The 22,623-nt window shown below is 41.4% G+C and overlaps 2 protein-coding genes and 1 long non-coding RNA gene across 3 annotated transcripts in view; 2 read left to right on the forward strand and 1 right to left on the reverse strand.

The window, feature by feature from the left end:
- Nucleotides 1-20,650, forward strand: part of LOC146510790 (uncharacterized) — a 360,605-nt gene extending 339,955 nt beyond the window's left edge. Inside the window, exons 2-3 of the long non-coding RNA XR_014876092.1 lie at nt 19,270-19,575; nt 19,682-20,650. This is a non-coding gene — a long non-coding RNA (uncharacterized LOC146510790). The remainder of the gene's footprint in view (nt 1-19,269; nt 19,576-19,681) is intronic.
- On the reverse strand, nt 1,719-4,337 carry LOC146510823 (uncharacterized). The gene is made up of 4 exons (XM_085173535.1): nt 4,320-4,337; nt 2,814-2,951; nt 2,365-2,592; nt 1,719-2,177 (listed from the first exon to the last, which is right to left on the reverse strand). Exons 1-4 carry the CDS (start codon nt 4,335-4,337, stop codon nt 1,917-1,919), a joined length of 645 nt encoding a protein of 214 aa, XP_085029661.1. The 3' UTR covers nt 1,719-1,916.
- LOC146510824 (uncharacterized) lies at nt 6,948-10,773 on the forward strand. Its single transcript, XM_085172720.1, has 3 exons — nt 6,948-7,838; nt 8,415-8,504; nt 8,677-10,773. The coding sequence occupies exons 1-3, from the start codon at nt 7,712-7,714 to the stop codon at nt 8,934-8,936; spliced, it is 477 nt and encodes a 158-aa protein (XP_085028846.1). The 5' UTR covers nt 6,948-7,711; the 3' UTR covers nt 8,937-10,773.
- Nucleotides 20,651-22,623: the final 1,973 nt, after the last annotated feature.

The following is a 22,623-nucleotide window of genomic DNA, read 5'->3' on the forward strand; positions in this document are numbered from 1 at the left end:
TTCCTTTGCTTCAACAGCTGGTAGGACAAAGGTACCTTTTCCCTCAGGGGTGATCAGCCCGTCCACGGAACCGTTGTTCAGCGACCACACGGACCACCCTGCTCGCAGCGCCATTTTGTTGTGGAAGTTTTCCACTTAAATAAAGCCTGCAGACGAGCGGTGAGTGGTAGCTAACATTCTTTAATCCATGCACACAAAGACAACATACAAACAAGCTTGTGGAGCCCCCATGGCCGCGGGACAGACGGTCAGCAGAGTCTCTCTGAGCCTAGCATGGCTCTCAGTTAAATACCTTCTCCAGGAACAAAAGGCAGTACACAGCTGTTTCACACCTTAAGGTTCACACTCCCTTGCTACCGCCCAGAGTCCTCGAAGAGACAAAAGACTCTTCCTGTGGAGTTCCTGTTTTCCCCCAACAGCCTTACTACACCCCCTACCATGTGTCTTACAGTATGAGTGTCAGACATGTTAATACAATAATGTCATTAATATCTAGGTGAAAGAAATTCCTATACAATCTTCACCCAGCTGGAGATTCAAGGACTGCTCAACCCTGGTGAGAAAATTCACTTGTTTGCTCTGCACAGATGCTTTTTGCATCACATTCAACATCATCTTCAGTCATTCCAGGAAGCATGGAGTCAGCACGGACTCAGAAAAGCAAACAACCATTCACCCCTGCACCTCTGCTTGCTGCACAGAAAGGAGGGACAAGATTTGTCACAGGTACATGACTATTTGATCCATATTTGTTCTTGTATGTAAAACTCTGCTATCTGTAGTTGAGATGAGTTTATTTCTACTGTGCAAGTTGGTGTACCAAATATTTCTCCTGTAAGTGGAAATGTCATTCTCTCCTTTTATCCCATCTGTCAGGTATAGATGGCAATACTTTAAACAAAGTTAAATTTGTTATACCTGAAGAGAACCAATCCTGACCTAGAATGGGTGAATGAATAACTAGTTGGTAGCCAATGCCTAAGACTCACATAGGCCCTGACAGACTCAATAAGTCCATCTAGGAACAGCTGCAGGAAACACCTCTTCAGTTTAGATTTAAAACATGTGCATGCTCTTTCAGGTTGATGAGGATTATGGTGTGGACTGGACAGGACCACATAATCACCGCCCATCAAATGAGATCACCATTCCTGAGATTCAGCTCCCACGTGCACTGAATGAATGAGACCCTGCTGTGCTACCAAACAACAACGTTTCACTCAGTCAAGCTTTGGATGCCTACTGTGAAACTGTTCAGTCACTCAAACTTATGTTTGATACCACACCTTAACTCTTCAAAGTAAGAAGGTGCAATATATTCACACCCTATTTCTTGCATAACCATACTTCAAAATCACTTGTAGAAAGACACTATCACATTTAATCAGTTTCTATGTCAGGAGGATTTTATTTTATTTTTAATTTCTACATCTATGGCTTTGTAGCTAATACTGACTCAAAACAGCATAACCAATTTCATTTTCAACAAAACAGTGAGTGGCTATAAAACAGGATTTGTTTTATACAGCTGTCACTTTAATGATATTCATTTCTTGGTTGGATATACAGTACATGTCAACTCTGAGCAGATTTAATACAATGAACACAGTACAGTAGTGTAACATCTTAATTCAAATAACTTTTTCTACAAGATTTTTTTTACCAGTAGTGAGTATAAACAAAACATACTGTGTAATTTATAATGTACAGTGAACTGATTTTGATATCTGAACTGTTTATCAGTTTATATAAAAAAAGCCACAAATGCTCACATGTACTGTGCATTTTCCACTGTCAAGTGTATTAAAAGGAACTAGAACTCACTATATTGTCCGTTTCTTTGAACACTGAACACAGTAATGTGATGCAAGAAAGAAGAAATGGTCTAATCTTACCATGTGGTTATGGAATCAATCCTAAACCAGACCAAAACCTGAGTCAGTAGAGTTGAGACACACCTGAATGTCCATTAGAGATGACTCATAGGTACAGTAGTGTGCAGGAAGACGTAGTACTTCAAAACAGGTGGAAGACTTTGGAAGACTGCTGTTGACCACTTCCACAGTCATTTCTCTCGGCAAGACTTGCCATCCTGTCCAAAACTTGATGAGGGCTTTTCGTTGTGCACAAGGTGCTGCAACAGAAGATTGACATGACAATGACATCCTATATTCATTATTTTGAATCGTTTATGGAGAAATACCATAAAAGATGACCACTTACATACAGGGCACCAGACATTTTTGCCCCACTCAAATTGCTGTTGTAGCTGTTATAGATATTTTTATGTTAACAAAGCTAAAAGTAGTCTACATACAATTCTAGTGCAACTGATAATGCCACCACTCTGTTTTTTTATGTATTGCATGGAGGCAGTATGGAGCAAATAACAAAACAAAATGACACTATAGTGTACTTTGTTAATGACCCAAGATCACTGGACTGGATGTAATTTACCAAAGTATAATCAGAGAAAACCAATGGCAAAATACCTATCGCAGCAGACTTACCATTTTCAATGAAGGACTGAAGGTAGCCTGCCACTCTGCATTTATCCTCGAGAGCATTCCTCTTCTTCCTCATCTTCATCTTCTGTGGCAGGCCACAGTCATTTTATAGCTTTACTTATCTTGTAGTCTTAAGAGCATCAGCAACATTAGGTGTATTTTTATTAAATGTAACCCAGCTGTTCAACTAACCCAAGCATACAAAATAGTATATTGGTGTTTTGTGTCAACAATTAATGTTCATCCTTCATAAATTAACCAAATACCTTTACTATTCAGATGTTAAAAGATGTGGCCTGACCTTACCTCACAACAGGGAGCAGTCTCTGATTCCCTTGGTAAGAAAAGAGGAATGTCTGATCTCTCTGTCAGAAGTGGCCATACCATGGTCTCCTTAAGCCCTTTCCTCAGCTGCTTGACTTGACGACTTGTTCGTGTTATGACCTACAACGGTGAGACCAAACCAAAACTGAAGTTGGCTTCCGTAAAGTGACACACACTTTAAATGTTAAATACTTAAAGAACATCCACTATACTAGTTTAAAAACCATTTTCAAATTATACCCACTTACAAAATCACTACGTTGAACTAAAATTGCTTTCTTTTCTGTAACATAGATTACTTGTCTTCCATATTAGCAGAGAAGATAAGCCACTTTAAAACAGTCATGAATAACTATTACCTACAACAATGCAAATAGTAATACAGACATTAACCCAGAAGACAATTATTTTCTCTTACCTAATTTATAGAATTCTTTGCTATGATAAAAACTACGGTGGCCCTGAGAGGCCAAACGGACTGCAACTTCAGAAAACACTTGCAAAAAGAAAAATGCTGCAAAAAGAAAAACACTTGCAAAAAGAAAAATGCTGCAAAAAGAAAAACGCTGCAAAAGCTCACAAAGCACACAAAGCACAACGGAAATAGGAAAAAAGACAACGGAAATGTTTCTGGGGAGACCACACTCGTCACAGCTGAATGGTCTCTCTCCAGTGTGGATGAGTTGGTGTGTTTTTAAGTGTCCAGAGTGGGTAAAAGACTTTCCACAGTCTCCACAGCTGAATGGTCTCTCTCCAGTGTGGATGACCTGATGACGTTTTAGATGAACCTTCAGAGTAAAATCCTTCCCACACTCGTCACAGCTGTGTTTTTTCTCTCTCTTTCTTCTGTGAGGTTTGTCGGCCTCCTGAGAGCGCTGACTTCTCGCTCCATGTTGGTCCTGCAGTGACAGAGACACAAACAGAGGCAGTGAGTTGTGGGAAACACATTATTCTAACCATGCTTTTATTAGTGGTACTTTGTGCAAAGCTTTTATTAAATAAGTAGTTATACTCATTTTCATACACACATTGCGAATATGCTCATGAGAGATGGCATTGAGTCTTTTGAGGGTCAAACACGCTTACAGACAAGGATAAATATTCAACTTGTTTCTAGGGCAAAGGTGAGAGACATTTGGCCTGCAAAGTGCCCGTACACCTGTTCAGTGAGATTAGCACAGGATCATACACACACACACACACACACACGCACACACACACACACACACACACACACACACACATACACACAAATTCACCTCTGACATAGCTTTAAACTACATTAATTTATACATTTGATTAATACACCTTTATTGAAATATCTGCTATGGTGTGGTCTCCCTTTGCTTGCGACTTCTTGATGTTTGTAAACACAATAGAGCAAAAATCCATAGTATATAATAATATACGACACAGTCATATAACAGGTTGGGAGGATGAGAGTTTTAGACGTGACTGATTATTTGGTGAAACTTATATTTTCCTCACCTTCTGTGTTGAGCTCATTGTTTCCTCTGTAGTGACTCAGCTGAGTCCAGATGGCTGAAAATGTTCCTCTGCTGCTCCGTCAGACTCTTCTCCTCCTGCTGATCGGCTGGGACACAAAACAGATCTTTGTTAGGCTCCACACTGCACTGAAGAGTCAAAGTGTCTCATATGTTCATCTGACAACACAAAGTACAAATTTCACTCTGATTGGTTGTAGAAATCTTGTGAGACGTGTTGTGCTGCAAAGTGAGGAAACTCTCACTCACTTATACTTCAGGAGGAACTTTGTGACATTGGCTCTAATATTGTAAGCAGCCCTTTACTATGACAGGGCCAGAAAGTCCTATTTGAAGGTTTGGGAGAAGGACCATGTTAAAGGTGGATTGGGGTTTATACACTTTGTTATGACACAGGTAAGGCTGTAAGAGCCTGAGAAGGTGTCCTGAATGAACCTCTAAAACCAGTTTTCAGCTAACGACTCTGCTTCAGTCTGGAAAACAGCAACTACAAGTTTAAAGACTCCATCAACAATTCACACCCAGCAACAGCCTGAACAGCTCCTCCTGTGGTTACTCCCCCACCCCACACTTTCAACACCTTCAGCCCCCCAGTTCCACCTACATAATGACTGAAACTAGCACCACCGAAGGAACAATGGGCTGGGAGGTCAGTTCCTTGACCATTAATATGCAAATTCTCACGACCACGTGATTGCAGCCATTCCCCAAACTCTTCGTGAAAGCTACTCATGATCATTGATCAGTGAGCTTTTATCAGTGAAAAAACTTTTCTGCTCCAACTTTCTGCCAGCAAACACTCAACTTCTCCCAGCATGCTGAGCTAATGATTAGTTGGTGTTTTACTTTTGCTAATTAAAAAAAAAAAAAGGTTCACTTCCTCTCATGTGTTCATCCAAAGCAGCTGGACAATAAAGTTTATTGTGACCCTGATACTGCAGCAGATCGCTCTCATCCATTTCCTGTTATCACTTCAAATAGAAATGAGGCTGTAGAGGTTTGGTGCATGCAGAAAAACAGCTGCAGGGACAATGAAAAGACCTTTCTGCTCCAACTTCTCCCAGCATGCTGAGCTAATGATTAGTTGCCGTTTTTCTCCAAACTCTTTCTCACTCTTCTCTCAACGTGTTCACTGTTATGTATGAACCAAGAGTTATTGTGTGCTATGCAAGCCATCGCCAGTAGGGGGCACCACGCCCGGTTATGTGTGTGTGTTACTTCTGTGTTATCCCAATAAAGAAGAAGTTAACTTGTAAGCAAACGATTATGTGTGCAGTCTGACTTGGCATAAGCTCTAATAGTGTACTGACACCACAGTGGGAATATAACATAAATTGGCGACGAGTTGTGACGTCTGGAAGACTTGGCCGTCTACTGAGCACGAACTGACTGCGTGGCTGAGTTTGGACGGAAAACGGACGATCGCGTGGTTAATTAGCATCGGAGCTAGCTGCTAGCTGCTTTTTCTCCGACGAGTCAGAAACGACAGTGTTGGCTGTGGACAGCGGATACATCATGGCTGGAATGATTGGGCAGATGGACCCCTTTGATGATGCTGGTGAGCAATGGGCGACGTATATTGAACGTAGAGCTGGGCGATATATCGAGTTTTTTAAAAATATCGATATATTTTTATACGAGATATGAGATGTGACAATATCTTTTATATCGATATAGTCTATGTTACGTTATAATTATACTTGTGGAGCCACAAATTTGCCTCTCTTTTGTCCGCTTTTGTCTTTATGCAACGTTACTCGGCCTCGCCTCTCCTTCACTGAACACAACTCCTCCTCCCCCATTGCTTCACCTGCAGGCAGCGACAAGATGGACACGGCAAATCTCTGTTAACGAGTTACTGCACATCGCCCCGTGCGTGGGGCTGGACGGCGTCAACGTGTTAACGAGCTAACCACGCTAACGAGCTAACCACGCTAATGCCATGCACGGCCTGAAATCCTTTCATTTCCTCAAAAATCGACAGTGCGCCTTATGTATGAATTCTGGTTGTGCTTGATGACCGCGAACCGATTTTATGTGGAACACGGCGCTCAGCAATCTGTCAAAAAATGTTTTAGTTCGACTTTGGTAAGCTACGGCGCTGCACCGGTTGATGGATTGTCGGAGCATTACGGCTACCGAGGAGCCTCGCGGAGTGATACGTACTCTGCTTCAACGTAATATTACCGTATTGTGTGTGTATAAGGACCATTGACTGTAGAATGATAGGGACCATAAATGGCACCTGTTAAGAGACACGGTTATGAAGCAGATTTCAAACTCCAGGCTGTCAGTCACGAACTTGGAAAGAGAGCAGCTGTGAAATCTGTCTTTCTTATTATGCTCAGCGTCTGTTAGTTTACATTTTGACTGCACAATTGTGAGCTCTTTGTTATGCACAAAAACAACATAGTTTTCTTTTATTTATGGAGCATTATTATTTAATAAATGCTCAGAATTTATTTTTGAGTAGTTTTTTTCATGTACATCTATGCTGTATGTTAATAAAAGTGCCTGTGTGACATCTGGGACACAGCTTTGACTAAGAACTCTCTATTTGTTCTTACCTTATGGCTTTAAAAAAATATCGAGATATATATCTTACGGTGTGTTCACACCGAACGCGATGGACGCGAATAGAGCGTCAGGTTTACATGTAAAGTCAATGGAAAAGCGCGATGACGCGCGATTGCGGGTCCCGTGAAAATTCGGAAGCAGATTTGCGTCGCGAAAACGCCAAAACTCGTGAAACGCGCGTCAGTGTAGCGCGTCTGGCGCGTTTGACTCGCGAATAAAACCACGCGCGTGAGTTTTTGTGTTGCATTTTGTGCATACGCGCGTTTCGCGTCTACCGCTCGAGTTGGAAAAATCTGAACTCCAGCGTCAAATCGCGCCGCGACAACCAATCAGGGGCCTGGTGACGTGGCTCTGACCTAGGTCAAAGGGGCAGATCCAGCCAAAGCCCTTCATTCTTCATTCAGTATGGAGGAAAAGCTAATCAGTGCCGTGGCTAATCACCCGGAGCTATACGATGCTAGCTACTACTTTTACCGAGACAGGAATAAAAAGGACCTAGCTTGGAGACACATAAGTGAGGAGATCAGGCAACCTGGTAAGTTCATTCCTTCTTTTTAATTTTCAGACTGACCCGATGAACCCGCGCAAAAGCTAGCAAGCCCGCCTACTGTCCCGCTATTTTCCCACTGATGTACAAATACCTTTCCGCTAACAAGATAATGCATTTATTCAGAGGACATCTGCAGGAGAAAGTGGAAGAGCCTCAGGGACACTTATAATAAGGAGAAGAAGGCAGAGAAGGAGAAGAGGAGTGGGTCTGCAGCAGGATCGGGGAGAAGATGGAAGTTCTTCGCGGTCATGGGGTTTCTGGACCCCTTCCTCACCCCGCGGGAGACTAGCGGTAATATGGTGCGGACCGTGGAGAACTTCTCCCCCGAGGACCAGGGACAGCCCGAAGAGGCAGCAGGGGAGTGTCAGTCAGAAGGTATGTTTACATTGAGTTAATGTAGGCAGTTAATTTATGCGTGTTGTCATACAGGAACATATTTTGTTTATTAATAAACAGTATACAGTAGTCCCGCTGTTCATCCGTCACTGCCTCGCCTTTTCGCTGATTTTTTTTATTGCACCGTACAGCTTTCAACAATGCGCATTGCATTCTGCAGCCCAAATGACAAATCTCCTCCATGTCGTGTCTCCTGCGCTTGCCAAACTTATCATGTTTGGTTTTGATAACCATCACGTCCAATAGAAAAAAACAGCACAAAAACACTCATAACTATGAGCCTCATTCGGAAATACACACCTGCACCGGGAGCAAAAAAGGCGCACAAAAGTGGCGCCGCAGACGGAGAAAAAGCGCGGCATAATACTTTTACGTTTTAAAATCGACAAAGGTTTTCACTTTGAGAATCAACTTGTGAGAACTGTGACTACTGTTCATGTGCTGCAATAAATGAGAGACCACTGTATATAATAATAAGTATATAAGTATATAATAATATAATATTCTCTATGACTATTGTCTTCAACCTGTTAACATCTAATATTGTCTTGATAGAGTCAAGTAATCATGCAGCAGAGTCCTCAGCTGTCTCTTCTCCTGGCTCCCCAGTCCCTGGTCCCTCAGCTCCTGCTGCTGCACCCACAGGTATGAACATCAAGCACTGACAGCTTTTTACTTGCTTGAATTCCCTTGTGATCACCTTTACTAAATATCTACAACCAATCTGTTTATATCCTGTTTTTTTTTCAATTTTGAAAATGAAAATCTAGTAGCAGCCTTCTCATTACTTTGTGTTGTTTTGTGCTGTGTTTTACAGGCCCACAGAGGAGGACAGCTCGAAGGCGGGCGAGGGACGGGTCCCAGGACGGTCCATCGGCGGTGGAGCTGGCCATCCTGGAGTCCCTAAAGAGGCCACGCCCGTCTCCAACAGAACATTTCCTCCTCGGCCTTGTTCCTGTTCTGGAGAGCATGCCGCCTCAGACACGAGAATTCGTGAAATTTCAAATTTATAAATTAGTTTTTGAAAACAGCACAGCTGTGTTAAATTTGGAAACATTGGACCCTAATGATCAGTAGTTTTCTGATGAGGCAGCAGCTCTCCAGGGCAGAAACAATGTTCTTATTTTTCTCCTCCTTCTCCCTGAGGCTCTTCCACTCCAAGCTGGGTCCTTTTTATTCCTGTCTCTCTGTAAATAGTTACATTTCATATATTTATGATAAATGTTTTTGTTAATGAATTTATATTTTTTCAAATAAACATTTATAATGACAAAATGTCTCTGTTCTACTACACAGCAAATATTGGCACCCGACTTGACACAAGTAGAATTTATTTCATATTATACTAATGACAAAACATACTAATACAGTGGGATGCAAAAGTTTGAGCAACATTGTGAAAAGTAATTATTTTCTTGTACAAATCACTGGTTGTCACAATAAAAATAGTCAGTTAAATATATCATATAGGAGACACACACAGTGATATTTGAGAAGTGAAATGCAGTTTACAGAAAGTGTGCAATAAGTGTTTAAATCAAGCAGGTGCATAAATTGGCGACACAAAAAAAGAGAAATGAAATAAATATTTAGTGTATATGAATGTGTGTGTCTCCTATATGATATATTTAACTGACATTTTTCATTGTAACAGTGATTCATACAGGAAAATAATGACTATTAATAAGGTTGCCCAAACTTTTGCACCACACTGTATATAGGAACATAGTGAAGACAAGTTACTTAAGAGAGTAAAAAGAGGTTAGTTTATTTTGGAGTAGAGCTCCATTTATTAAGAAAAAATTAAAAGGACAGGAACACTCTTTAGAGGTTTGTGGGTGGCTCTTAAAAGAGCCGTTGTGGGGAAGTCACTCGGACTTCAAACAGGCTACTCCTTTGGTTGCCAAGACACAGCTCCCTCCACCGAGAAGTGAGCCATGAATTTCTCCCTCACCAGGACAGCCTCTCTGGAGGAGTTGTTTGCTGGCAAGGAACCTGGACAAAATTGTTTAAAATGAGTATTATGTGTACTGCAGTTACAAAATACATTATTGAAATTCCAAAATTACAAATTGCAAAACATAAATCTTACATAAAACCTTTTGTAATTATAAGGATAATTACATGATATATATTAGATATAATCTAAAACAGTCTGCGGGGATTATATACAAATATTCAACTATCCCAGAATTAAACCAGGTCTAAATAAAAAGGAGTGAGTATCACTACAAAGGTTAACTCAGTGGTCCTAATGCTACAGTTTGATATCAGCAAACACCGAGCGCATACATTGATATGACACCACAGCCATGCTATCATTCAAACACTGATAAAAGCATAAATCGAATTAAATCGGGACTTGATGAGACCTTCTGAGTATCACTAGAAATATTATAAACAGTCGTCTCCGTACCACAGTTTGCTTTCAGTAAAAACCGAGCATTCACTGTTAGCATAGCACATCCACGTTAGCAGTGTATAAATGGATAGTTTAGCATATATTAGCACAGGTATCAATAAAGGACTACCATATTAAATACTTTTACTAACCTCAGGCAGATGGACAGGCGCTCTGCAGGTGGGATTGAGCGCCTGTAGTTGGTGTCTAGGCGGGCGATTCTGGGACCGACGCGGGAAAGCAGGTCCTCAAACTGGCCGAGTGAAAGACGGTGATATCGCTGAAATCGGCCGTCATCCAGGCGCAGCTCCTGGAGCAAATGGTGAAACTCACCAAACTGCTCACGCCTCTGGAGGACCTGATGGACCCAGGTACGGCGAGGGCGTCTTTTACGCCGCTGCTCTGCTCTCCACAGTACATAGAGAAGGGAGACTCTCTCTTCAAGCGCTAACTCGACAGCTGCCATCTTGCAAAGATACCGGTCTGGCACAACTTCCTCCCACATCCCTCCCACATTTCCGGTTCACGCGCGTCAAAATATCATATTTTGAAGCGCGTTGGATTTTTCTTGGACACGCGTTGAGACGCGAATGTGCACGCGTCAAATTAGGGGCGTTTGGGGCGTTTTTGTTCGCGTCCATCGCGTTCGGTGTGAACACACCGTTATACCGCCATCCAGCTAAAAAATATCGAGATATGAATTTTGGGTCATATCGCCCAGCCCTAATTGAACGTTTTGAGCATTACATCCTTGCTAAGGACATTCAGCCTGAGAAACGGGTCCTGGTGCTGCTGAGTGTGATGGGTCCCAAGACGTACGGTCTGCTGCGTAATCTAGTGGCTCCAAGCAAGCCTGGGACAATGCAGTATGACAATATTGTGGGTGTTTTGCAAGCTCATTTTGCTCCCAAACCGCTGGTGATAGCTGAAAGATTCCGGTTCCACAAGAGGAATCAGGGGGAAGAAGAAACGGTCGCACAGTATGTGGCGGTGCTGAAAAGACTATCAGAACATTGCGAGTTTGGTGCGTATCTGGAAGATGCTCTACGCGACAGATTTGTGCGTGGATTAAAGTGTGAAACTGTGCAGAAGCGTCTTTTGACTGAAAAGGATCTCACGTTTCGCAAAGCAGTTGATTATGCTGTGTCGGCAGACACAGCAGTTGAGTGGTTCCCTTAAAGTGAATGCGGTGCTGTCACAAAAAGGTGATAAATGCCGCCGCTGCGGGAAAATTAATCATACTGATGATGACTGCTGGTACAAAGACCATGACTGTCACCAGTGTGGAAGGAAGGGCCACACGAAACACATGTGTAAAGGTAGAGCCAGAAGCAGCCATGATTGGAACAGGAAAGAGAAAGAGGGGAAACCTGAGCTGAAAGGCAATGCAGTTAAAAACAGAGCAAAGGACAAAAAGAGGAGAATTCATCATGTTGCTGCAGAGGAGAGTGAAAGTGAAGGAACCAGACCCGACACTGATAGTGAGTTGGAGCTGTATGCTTTGTCTCAAAAAGAGAAATAGTCACATATCTCCCTAATGCCTGTAGTTAACGGGAAGAAAATGGAGATGGAGCTGGATACAGGGGCTGCTGTGTCTTTGATCCCATGGGAACAGTACAGAAGTATGCTGAGTCGGTTGCCGCTGCAACCCACTGACATCATTCTGAAAACATACACTGGGGAGCCGCTGGCACCAGAAGGGGTCATCAAGGTGCAAGTTGAACTGAATAAGCAGCGTGCAACTCTACCCTTGTACGTGGTAAAGGTGGATGCTCCACCACTGTTTGGTAGGGAGTGGCTGAGAGTGATCAAGCTGAACTGGAAAGACTTAAAGATGGTCCATGCCAGAGAGCAAAGCGGAAATGACAATCTGGAGGCTGTGCTAAAGAAACACTCAGCCGTTTTCTCTAAGGAGCTGGGCACAATGAAAGGAATTAAAGCCAGATTGACTCTTAGGTCTGATAGTGTCCCCAAATTCTGTCCACACGTAACGTGCCTTATGCTCTCCGCCCTCGGGTGGAGGCAGAACTGCAACGCCTGACTGAGCTTGGGGTGATCACACCAGTGGAGCATAGTGATTGGGCTACGCCCGTGGTCCCTGTCAACAAGAAGGATGGCTCAGTGAGACTCTGTGGTGATTTCAAGGTCACTCTTAATTCGCAGCTCTGTGTGGATAAGTACCCACTTCCACGCATTGAGGACCTGTTTGCTTCTCTAGCAGGAGGTCAGCATTTCAGTAAGCTAGACTTAGCAAATGCCTACCTACAGATGGAGGTAGAAGAGGAGTCTAAGAAGCTGCTGACTATTTTGACACAAAAAGGGCTGTTCCGTTTCAATCGCTTGCCTTTTGGAGTGGCGGCTTCACCTGCATTGTTTCAGAAGGCCATGGATCAAGTGCTTCTCGGCCTACCATACACCCATTGTTATCTGGATGACATCCTCGTCAGTGGTCCAGATAAACAGACACACCTGAGAACCCTTAAGGCAGTTTTGGGCAGGCTGGAGGACTATGGCCTGCGTCTCAAACAGGAGAAGTGCCAGTTTTTCCAAGAATCAGTGGAATACCTGGGCCACATAATTGATGCGGCAGGGTTACACAAATCACCAGAAAAGGTGCGTGCCGTTATGGAAGCTCCAGCACCAGCTGATGTCAGCCAGTTACGTTCTTTTCTGGGAATGCTCAACTATTATGGACGTTTCATACCTGATTTAGCTACGGTCCTGAAGCCGCTGAATGAGCTACTCAGTAAAGAGAAGACATGGCAGTGGACATCAGCCTGTGAGTCAGCTTTCCAAAAAGCTAAAGAACGTCTGGCCTCATCAAAAATACTCACCCACTACAATCCTGAACTGCCTCTCCGTTTTGCATGTGACGCTTCACCATATGGAGTTGAAGCAGTGCTCTCACATGTCATGCCTGATGGGCAAGAACGGCCAATTGCTTATGCTTCACGAACCCTCAGCAAAGCAGAACGAAACTATGCTCAGATCGAGAGGGAGGCGTTGGCAATTGTTTTTGGAGTGCGCAAGTTTCACCAGTATCTCCATGGTAACAAGTTCACCTTGCTTACTGATCATCGCCCACTGACCTCTATTCTGAGTCCAGTAAAAGGTACACCATCTATGGCAGCTGCGCGAATGCAGCATTGGGCGCTCCTTCTGTCAGCACATAATTACACCTTACTGTATCGGAAGGGGGCACATCACGCCAATCCTGACGGTCTGTCACGTTTACCTCTGCCCCTTGCACAGAAAGAGAAACAGGGAGTGGTTGAGGTATTCTACGTATCTCAACTGGACACATTACCAGTCAGTGTCGCCAAGATCAGACGTGACACTTTGTCTGATGTCACTTTGTCTCGTGTCCTGGAAATGGTAACAACTGGACGTTTTCCAGCAACAAAGGACACAGATCAAGAGCTGTCACCCTATCTGATGCGCAGACATGAACTCACGATACAGCAGGGATGCCTCATGTGGGGCGTGAGGGTGGTTGTGCCACCTAAGCTGCGCTCTCATGTCCTGAAAGAGCTCCACACTGCACATCCAGGGATGGTGAGGATGAAGAGCTTAGCTCGCAGCTATGTTTGGTGGCCTGGCATTGATTCTCAAATTGAGCTTCAAGCTAAAGCCTGCCACTCTTGTCAGCGTGTGCAAAAAGAGCCTGGGTTAGCACCTTTGCACCCTTGGCTGTGGCCTTCCTGTCTGTGGGAACGGTTCCATGTGGATTTTGCGGGTCCATTTGAAAGTCACATGTACCTGGTGGTGGTAGATGCACATTCCAAGTGGCCTGAAGTGCATATTATGGATAGCACCACAGCTGGTAAAACCATACAAGTGCTGCGGGGTCTCTTTAGTCGCCATGGCATTCCCCATGTCCTGGTGAGTGATAACGGACCGCAGTTCTGTTCTGAGGAATTCAGGGTGTTCCTGAAAGCTAATGGAGTTAAACACATCCGCTCCGCGCCGTACCATCCTGCCACTAATGGTTTGGCTGAGCGTTTTGTGCAGACATTCAAGCATGCACTGAAAGCTTCCAGGGGTACAGCGCCTGTGCAACAACGCCTTGACACGTTCCTCTTGACATATGGCAACACTCCCCATGCAACAACTAGAGAAACGCCAGCTATATTGTTCATTGGACGCAAGCTGCGCTCTCGACTGGATTTTCTGAAGCCCAGTGTGGCCGGAGCAGTGCGTCGGTCACAAGATGCTCAACAACCATGCCGACAGCAACACTCCAGGGACAGACGGTTCACTGTTGGCGAGCCTGTCCTGGTGCGTGATTATAGGAAGGGAGAGGACAAGTGGACGCACTGTGTCGTACTGGAGAAGACTGGGCCAGTGTCATACAAGGTGAATGTGGGAGCCCAAGGAGTGTGGAAACGTCATGTGGATCAGATGCTGACACGGCCGGAGTCAGTATCTCAGCAGGTCACAGTGGATCCTCCGACAAGCTCTCAGATGTCACCAGCCCAGAGTGGTAGTGACGCCATGCTTCACCCTTGTACATCTCTGCAGGAAGGGACTGTTGAACACGTTCTGGGGACCACTTTACCTCCAGAAACACCCCAGTCTCTTAAACCATCACCGTCTGACTGTACACAGGTTACAGAGTCTGTAAGACATTACCCAGTGAGAGTCACTAAGCCACCCGCTCGTTATCGTGATGGGTGAGCGTACTAAGTAGTTCTGTGAGAATGTTGGGTTCAGTGACATTATTCTCAACTAAAAAGAAATTCATACAGAAAGCAACATTAGTTCCAGTTTTCATGAATGTTGTAATAAAAAAAAAAAGGGGGGGGGGTACTACTTTGGTTATGGGAAATGTTTCTGCGGGTGATGCCACGGTCGCATAGCTTAGTGGGGAGGAGATGTTATGTATGAACCAAGAGTTATTGTGTGCTATGCAAGCCATCGCCAGTAGGGGGCACCACGCCCAGTTATGTGTGTGTGTTACTTCTGTGTTATCCCAATAAAGAAGAAGTTAACTTGTAAGCAAACGATTATGTGTGCAGTCTGACTCATTTTCATTTTTTTTTTTTCATTTATTTGTTCATTTCAGGCACAACAAAAATACATATATTGAATATAAAGTGCACAAAACAAAAAACAAAAATTACCTGAAAAGGAGTGGGACGAAGAAAACTTATTAAATCCCACCCCTATACTCACTCATCAACAAAAAACAATAAGCTTCCCACAGCTACGCCCATTGTTGCAACCAAACAAACCATCAACAGCCCCGGGCACATGCAAGCATCTCAACGGCAGCTCGCAACAACAAATTGAACCTTCATAACTGAATACAGAATATATATTAATTATAAATTGCGTTACCACAGGTAACAGGCAATAATAATTACATAGTGACAAACACACATACATATACATACATACATATATATCTACACACACATGTACATACATACGCACACACTTTTTTTTTTTGAATCCATACCAGCAATAGTAAGAGAACGAACATTACAGAGCACACTATAACCATCATTGAGTATACTGTGATCAAACCAACTGTTTGTAGAGGAATTTAAATCTATGAATATTTTTGCATTGTTTCAGTTGTAAACTCAGACTGTTCCAGATTTTCACACCACGTACAGACACACAAAAACCTTTACGGGTTGTTCGAGTTCTGGGTAATTTGAATTCTCCGAAGCCTCTCACATTATAAACCCTTTCTCGAATTTCAAATATAATTTGTAAATTTGCAGGTAGAAGTTTATTAAAGGCTTTGTATAAGATTATGGATGTATTGTAATTAACCAGATCCTGGAATTTAAGTAACTTTGCCTGAAGAAAGAGTTTGTGAGTATGATCTAAATAACCAGCCTTGTGAATAATACGCAGTGCTCGTTTCTGTACTGTAACTAATGGATTAGTTGTATTTTTATATGTGTTTCCCCACACTTCCACACAATATGTAAAATATGGAAGAACCAGGGTACAGTACAAAGTACGAAGTGCATCTTTATCAAGGTATGGTTTCACTTTGTTCAAAACTGCGAGGCTTCTGGAAATTTTGTTTTTTTATGTGTCTGACGTGGGGTTTCCATGAAATTTTGTTATCAATTACGACTCCCAAAAATTTGTTTTCACTCACATTAACAATTGGTACACCTTCAATGATAATTGGTGATTCTATATTATATTTTAAATTACCGAAAAACATTGCTTTAGTTTTATTTATATTTAATGATAATTTATTTATATCCATCCATTTTTTTTTAAATTTTAGCTCCCTGTTTACAGTCATTACAAGATCAGTATAATCATCGCTACTGAAAAATATGTTGGTGTCATCTGCGAACAGTATGAGTTTAAGTACTTGAGAAACATCAAAAATATCATTTATGTATACATTGAAAAGTTTTGGTCCCAACACTGACCCTTGGGGAACACCACATGTAATACCAAGTTTCTCTGAATGGTAATGCCCTATGCTAACATATTGTTCCCGACCCGTTAGGTAACTTTTTAACCAGTTACCAGCTTTCCCTCAAATACCATATCTTTCCAATTTATCCAATAAAATTGAGTGATTGATTGTGTCGAAGGCCTTTTTGAGATCAACAAAAATACCAACTGCATATTTTTATCCAGTGCATTAGTAATTTCTTCTACTGCCTCAATTATCGCCATTGAAGTGGTTCTTTGCGTTCTGAAACCATACTGACCAACATTTATTATTTGATGTTTTTCAAGGAATTTTTCTAATCTTGAATTAAAAAGTTTTTATAAAATTTTTGAGAATTGAGGCAGTAGAGAAATAGGCCTATAATTGGTAAAACTGTGTTTGTCATTACTTTTGTATAGTGGTATTACTTTTGCAATTTTCATTTTTTTTGGAAAACAACCGGACTGAAATGATAAATTACAGACATATGTTAAGGGACTAGCAATATTCAGAATAACCTGTTTAACTACAGACATATTTATGTCATGATAATCCATTGAAGACTTACTTTTACATTTTAATGTGATATTTATTACTTCTTGCTCATTTGTAGCTGAGAGGAACAGTGAAAAGGGATTTGATTTTATATTACTGATATTTTCATTTTTTTGACATGGGATGTCCGCTGCTAGTTCAGGGCCAACATTTATAAAAAATTTATTGAACCCATCTACAATGTTACTCATGTTGAGATTTTCACCATTTGCATCAATGAAACATTCAGGATATGATGTTCCAGAAGATCCTTGTTTAATTAAGTTATTTAACACATCCCAAGTTCCTTTTATATTGTTTTTATTTACATATAATCTTCTTCTATAATAAAGTTGTTTACTCGTTCTTATAATATCAGTCAATTTATTTCTATATGCTTTATATCTTTGTTCCACTTCTTTTGTTTTTACTTTGATGAACTGTTTATACAGATTATTTTTCTTTTTGCAAGCATTGATAATTCCTTTTGTGAGCCAAGGACTTTTTATCTTTTTTTTCTTTGTCTTGTGTTTGTTTACAGGACAATGTTTATTGTACAACATAGTGAAAATATCTAGGAAATTGTCATAAGCCTTGTCCACATCTGACTCTTCATACACCGAACTCCAATCTTGTTGTGCTAAATCGAAATTAAAGGCATGAATTGCTTCTTCATTTATTGTTCGCTTTGCTATCGTAATCTTGGTATCTATTTTTTTTTAAATCACAGTCACACAAAGTAAAAACTGGTAAGTGGTCAGTTATATCACAGACAAGCAGGCCACTATTAATTTGGAAATCTATGACATTAGTAAAGATGTTGTCAATAATAGTGGCACTATGTGAAGTTATTCTGCTTGGCTTTGTTATTGTTGGATATAGTGATAAGCTGTACATCGTGTCAGTAAAGTCATCAATGGCTTTTAACCTTGTTGGGTTTAGCAAATCAATATTAAAATCACCACAGATGAATAGTAATTTTTGGTTCACCGAAGCAAACATTTTTTCTATCCATTCATAAAAAGTGTCAATACTTGAACTGGGTGTCCAATATATGCAACTTATTATAACATTTCTCTTTTTTTCATTCATGATCTCAATAGTCAAACATTCCAAAATTCCATCAATAGCCATAGACATAGTTGTTACAACATTATATTTTATAGAGTTATGAACATATATAGCAACCCTGCCGCCCGCCTTATTTAATCTATTCATGTATTTTAAATCATATCTATTCAAACAGAAATCTATTCCTTTATCGACATTGAACCAAGTTTCAGTGATGGCTATAACACTGAAGGGGCGAGAAAATTGTTGCAAGTAGTCCTTAATGAAATCAAAATTAGAGTACATACTTCTGCTGTTAAAGTGAATTAATGAGAGCTTCCCATCTAGGTTGATTTTTTTTTCATATTGTTCCTGTGTGAAATAATTACAATTTTTAACAAAAGAAGAAAGAAAATTACTGTCAGAATCTATTTCTGGGTCTATTATATTATGCTCCTTATATTCACAATCTAGATCAATTACTTTCTGTTAGAGAATTGATTTCAACGTGTCCATGTCATTTCCTGGTGTAATTAGAGATGTTGGTGTATTTATCATTTGATTGTCATTAGAGTTATATATTACCTCAATACATTAGTGTCAGTTGTACTTGTCCAGATCCTCCATGTTCCTCACTATCAGTACTTTTGCCTCTTCTGGTGTCCCGTTTAGCTTAATGAAAATCTTGCAGTTTGTTACCCATGTATGTTGTATTTTACCGTTCTTCTTCAGTTGCCTTGCCTTCCTCGCGATGTCTGCGTTTTTTCATGTCAGATGTTCATTAATGAAAACGTCCGTGCCTTTCAGTTTGCGTCCTTGTTTCAGCAGTGTGACCTTGTTCTTCCGATTGACGAATCTCATAATGACGGCCGGCGGTCTGTCGCTCCTCCTGGGCTTCTACGTGCTCCAGGTCCATCTCTATCCCCTTGCTTTGGAGGAAGGAGGCCACCTGTTGCTCCACCGAGCGGGTCTCCTCGTCGCTGGGCTCCCCGACGCTCCCGGTGTTCCAGATCTACTGGCGTTTAGATCAACTGGCGTTGGTCGAACAGATGTGTGGCAGTCTTGCGTTTCAGGAGCTGCTACCGACAAACCAGGTGGCGCTGGTTGACTCGACTCCATGTTAGTGCACAAAGTAAACTGCTCGCTTTAGTTGTGCAACAAAAATGCTGAAACCGGAGAAATAAAACGTGCGAGGGGAACGATAACGACGACAAGAGTCTCCCGATCGTTTACTGTTGCTGTCCTGTGAACAACATCGGCGTGGTGTTAATTGTTTGCTGTTTTCGCGATCGCGTCGCGCATGAGGATATCACCAGGTAAACTCGAAACATATGTAAACATTTTGTTGTTCAACAGCATCAAGACTGACAGAGTGTCACAGATGACACATTTGGCGTTTTTTTGCTGGTTTGTCAATACCAGCTCCTGAAACGCAAGACTGCCACACATCTGTTCGACCAACGCCAGTTGATCTAAACGCCAGTAGATCTGGAACACCGGCCCACGTAGAACACGAAGGCCGGGTACTCAGGAGGAAAATCCAAATTCATGGGCTGTTTTTTTCTCCCGCTGTTGGGTCAGAGGCGGTAAAATGGCTCCTTCAAAGTTGCAGAACCTGCCGCTTCAATTATGTAATGTACCGCCATGGTTCTAAAATGGCGGCACGTTACATACCCTTACAGCCTAAATAATGAGGCGGTTTTAACCGACTGATTTGTTAGAACTAACTGCACCTTCCGTAACAGACTCAGAAATACTAACACGCCGAATGAAGCTAATGAAACAACACAATAAAGTGTAGCATACAGTCAAATGAACCATTGTCATTTCAAACTGGGTCTATAAAAGCGCTAGGCGTTAGCATTGGGTTGCCAGGGCTAGCTTCTCGAAAACTCCTTTAAAATAGAAAATTTACAACTTCTCACTAAAAAAGCAGACATTGTATTGCTTTAATATGACTTATACTTTGACTGGCTTTATAAATCACTAACAACAACTCGGTGAAGCACTCAAACAGATAATAAACATTTCAGAGAAGAGAAGAGAAGCAGCTTACCGGGGCAGCGATCCGGGGGAAAGTGGGCGGAGGTTCAGAAGTGAGCCAGAGACGTAAGAAAAAAGAGGCGTTCACTGGTAGTGGGAAATTACACAAAATGGACCTTGAGAACGTAAAAAAAATGTAATGTAAATGTAAATTTAATAATAATTTTACAGTATTTTTTGCCACAGAAAAAAACTAGCATAAATTAATTTTTTAAAGTTGAATAAATATTTCAAACATGATTATTTAAATTTGAATTAATGATTAAAAGTCATAAATCAATATAAGGTCATTGTGTTAAAATGTGATGTATTAATATAGATTTATTTAACTGACTGAAGCAATGACAACAGTCTTCTCATGAACACCAACACCAAGGAGGTGGTAAAGAGTTCACCAGACCTAAAAAAACAAAACAATGCAGGACAGTCTGCAAAGATGTCGAGTCAGTCAGACATTGTGCAGAGCAGATGAGGAAGAAGTTGTAATCTAAAATGGAGAACAATAAATACAGCCACCTAAGCATCCTCACAGGACAAGATGAACTGCAGTGAGAGGGTCATCTCACTGCACTGCAGGACTCAGAGGTTCAGGAGGGTCTTTATCCCCATTGCCATGAGGCTTTTTAACAGCAACTACTCACATGTTCTTCTCACATTTATTTCTTTTATTCTAATAAACATTGGTAGTAATCATATAAATTCTGAGCTAAATGGACTTGCCCTGATAGGCTTCAGCCAGCACAGAAGCTAATACACCACAACACTTAGGGAAACTGAAAATGACTGTTATTAATGTTTTTAAACTGTTTAAGAAAAATATATATAATCTTTCAGCCTTCTAAAAAACACACACATAAAAACAGTATTATATGATGTTGAACATACAGATAGGCAGTTGTTGGCCTACAGGAGGAGTGTTCTTTATCGAAGGTTTTAAGTGCTTCAAACGTCTGTTAAGCTCTGTACAGAGCATGCAATGTAACTGTACATTAGAGAGTGTTTTATAAACCATGTCTTCTGTTTCATTTAATAAACATGAGACTGCTTTATGCATATTCAGCTATTTATTAGATTTTATCAGATTACAAAACACTTAGCATAAGAATGCAATTGAAACTATAACTTTTAAATATTGTTTAAATGAATGAACATAGCAACTTGAACATTTTAAAAAATAAAAACAAAACAAATGAACTATATTTATATATATAGATCTATATATATATACACATATCTATATCTACCTATCTCTCTCTATATATATGTATATATATATATATATATATATATATATATATATATATATATATATATATATATATATATATATATTAGGGGTGCATCAACTTTCCTTCTGACGGTGCCGTCTGTGTTGAGCGCTCAGTGGATCTGCGCTCGACAGTGCAGCCTAGGCGGAGTAGTCGAACGCAGATTCACTGAGCACAGCGCAAGCTAGCAGACAGAAGTTAAGCTCTCCTTGCAACATGGCAAATTGAACCTCCCCCACCCTCATTCAGATCTGGCGTTTGGAACTATTTTGGTTTTCATGTGAAGTATGACCCTGAAGGTAAGCGTGTCATGGACTAAAGTAAAACAGTATGTTGGATGTGCCAGCAATGCTCAATTACATGGGTGGGAACTAGTGTGTTAGCGCAGTTAGCTCGTTAACGTGTTGGCCGTCCAGCCCCACGCACGGGGCGATCCGCGGTAGCTCGTTAACGGAGATTTGCCGTGTTGTGGCGTTAACGTCATTTCAATGAGATTTACGCTGACAGCACTAGTGGGAACACAACGAATATGACTGCACATTTATGCTGACATCATCCTAGTGCAAAGACAAGTGGAAGCAGAGAAAAACAACAAGCACGCATGCTACAAACTTTACCGTTACTTTACCATTTAGACAGCCGTTAGCACATGATTCTCCTTATGGGGACCTGATATGTTTAATATGCTGCTGAGACTATAGCCCAGAAGAAGCGTATAGTATAGCTTTTATTTTGGAAAGAGCCATTTCTCTGTAATAAACTCTCTTTTCCAAAGATGAGTGATTCCTCAATCAGATACAGGGCTCGCAAAATCGCTAGTGATTTTTCCAGTTGGGCTACCAAAATCTCTCTGCCCTGCCCGTCGGCCTATCGTAGGAAGGAAAAATCTATGTCAATGCTTTTGCATTCTTTCAGAAATGTAGCTGGGTAATTGTGTCATTGGCATCGGTGAGCCACTGTCAGTATGTGACATATTGAAATCGCGTTTGAATTTGCGCTTGTTTTTTGCTTTCACTTTGCAATCGTGTGAACTGTGTATAGAGAGCGACAGCA

The sequence above is a fragment of the Neolamprologus multifasciatus genome, chromosome 9 (assembly GCF_963576455.1).
Source record: "Neolamprologus multifasciatus chromosome 9, fNeoMul1.2, whole genome shotgun sequence".
NCBI classification, from domain to species: Eukaryota; Metazoa; Chordata; class Actinopteri; order Cichliformes; family Cichlidae; genus Neolamprologus; species Neolamprologus multifasciatus.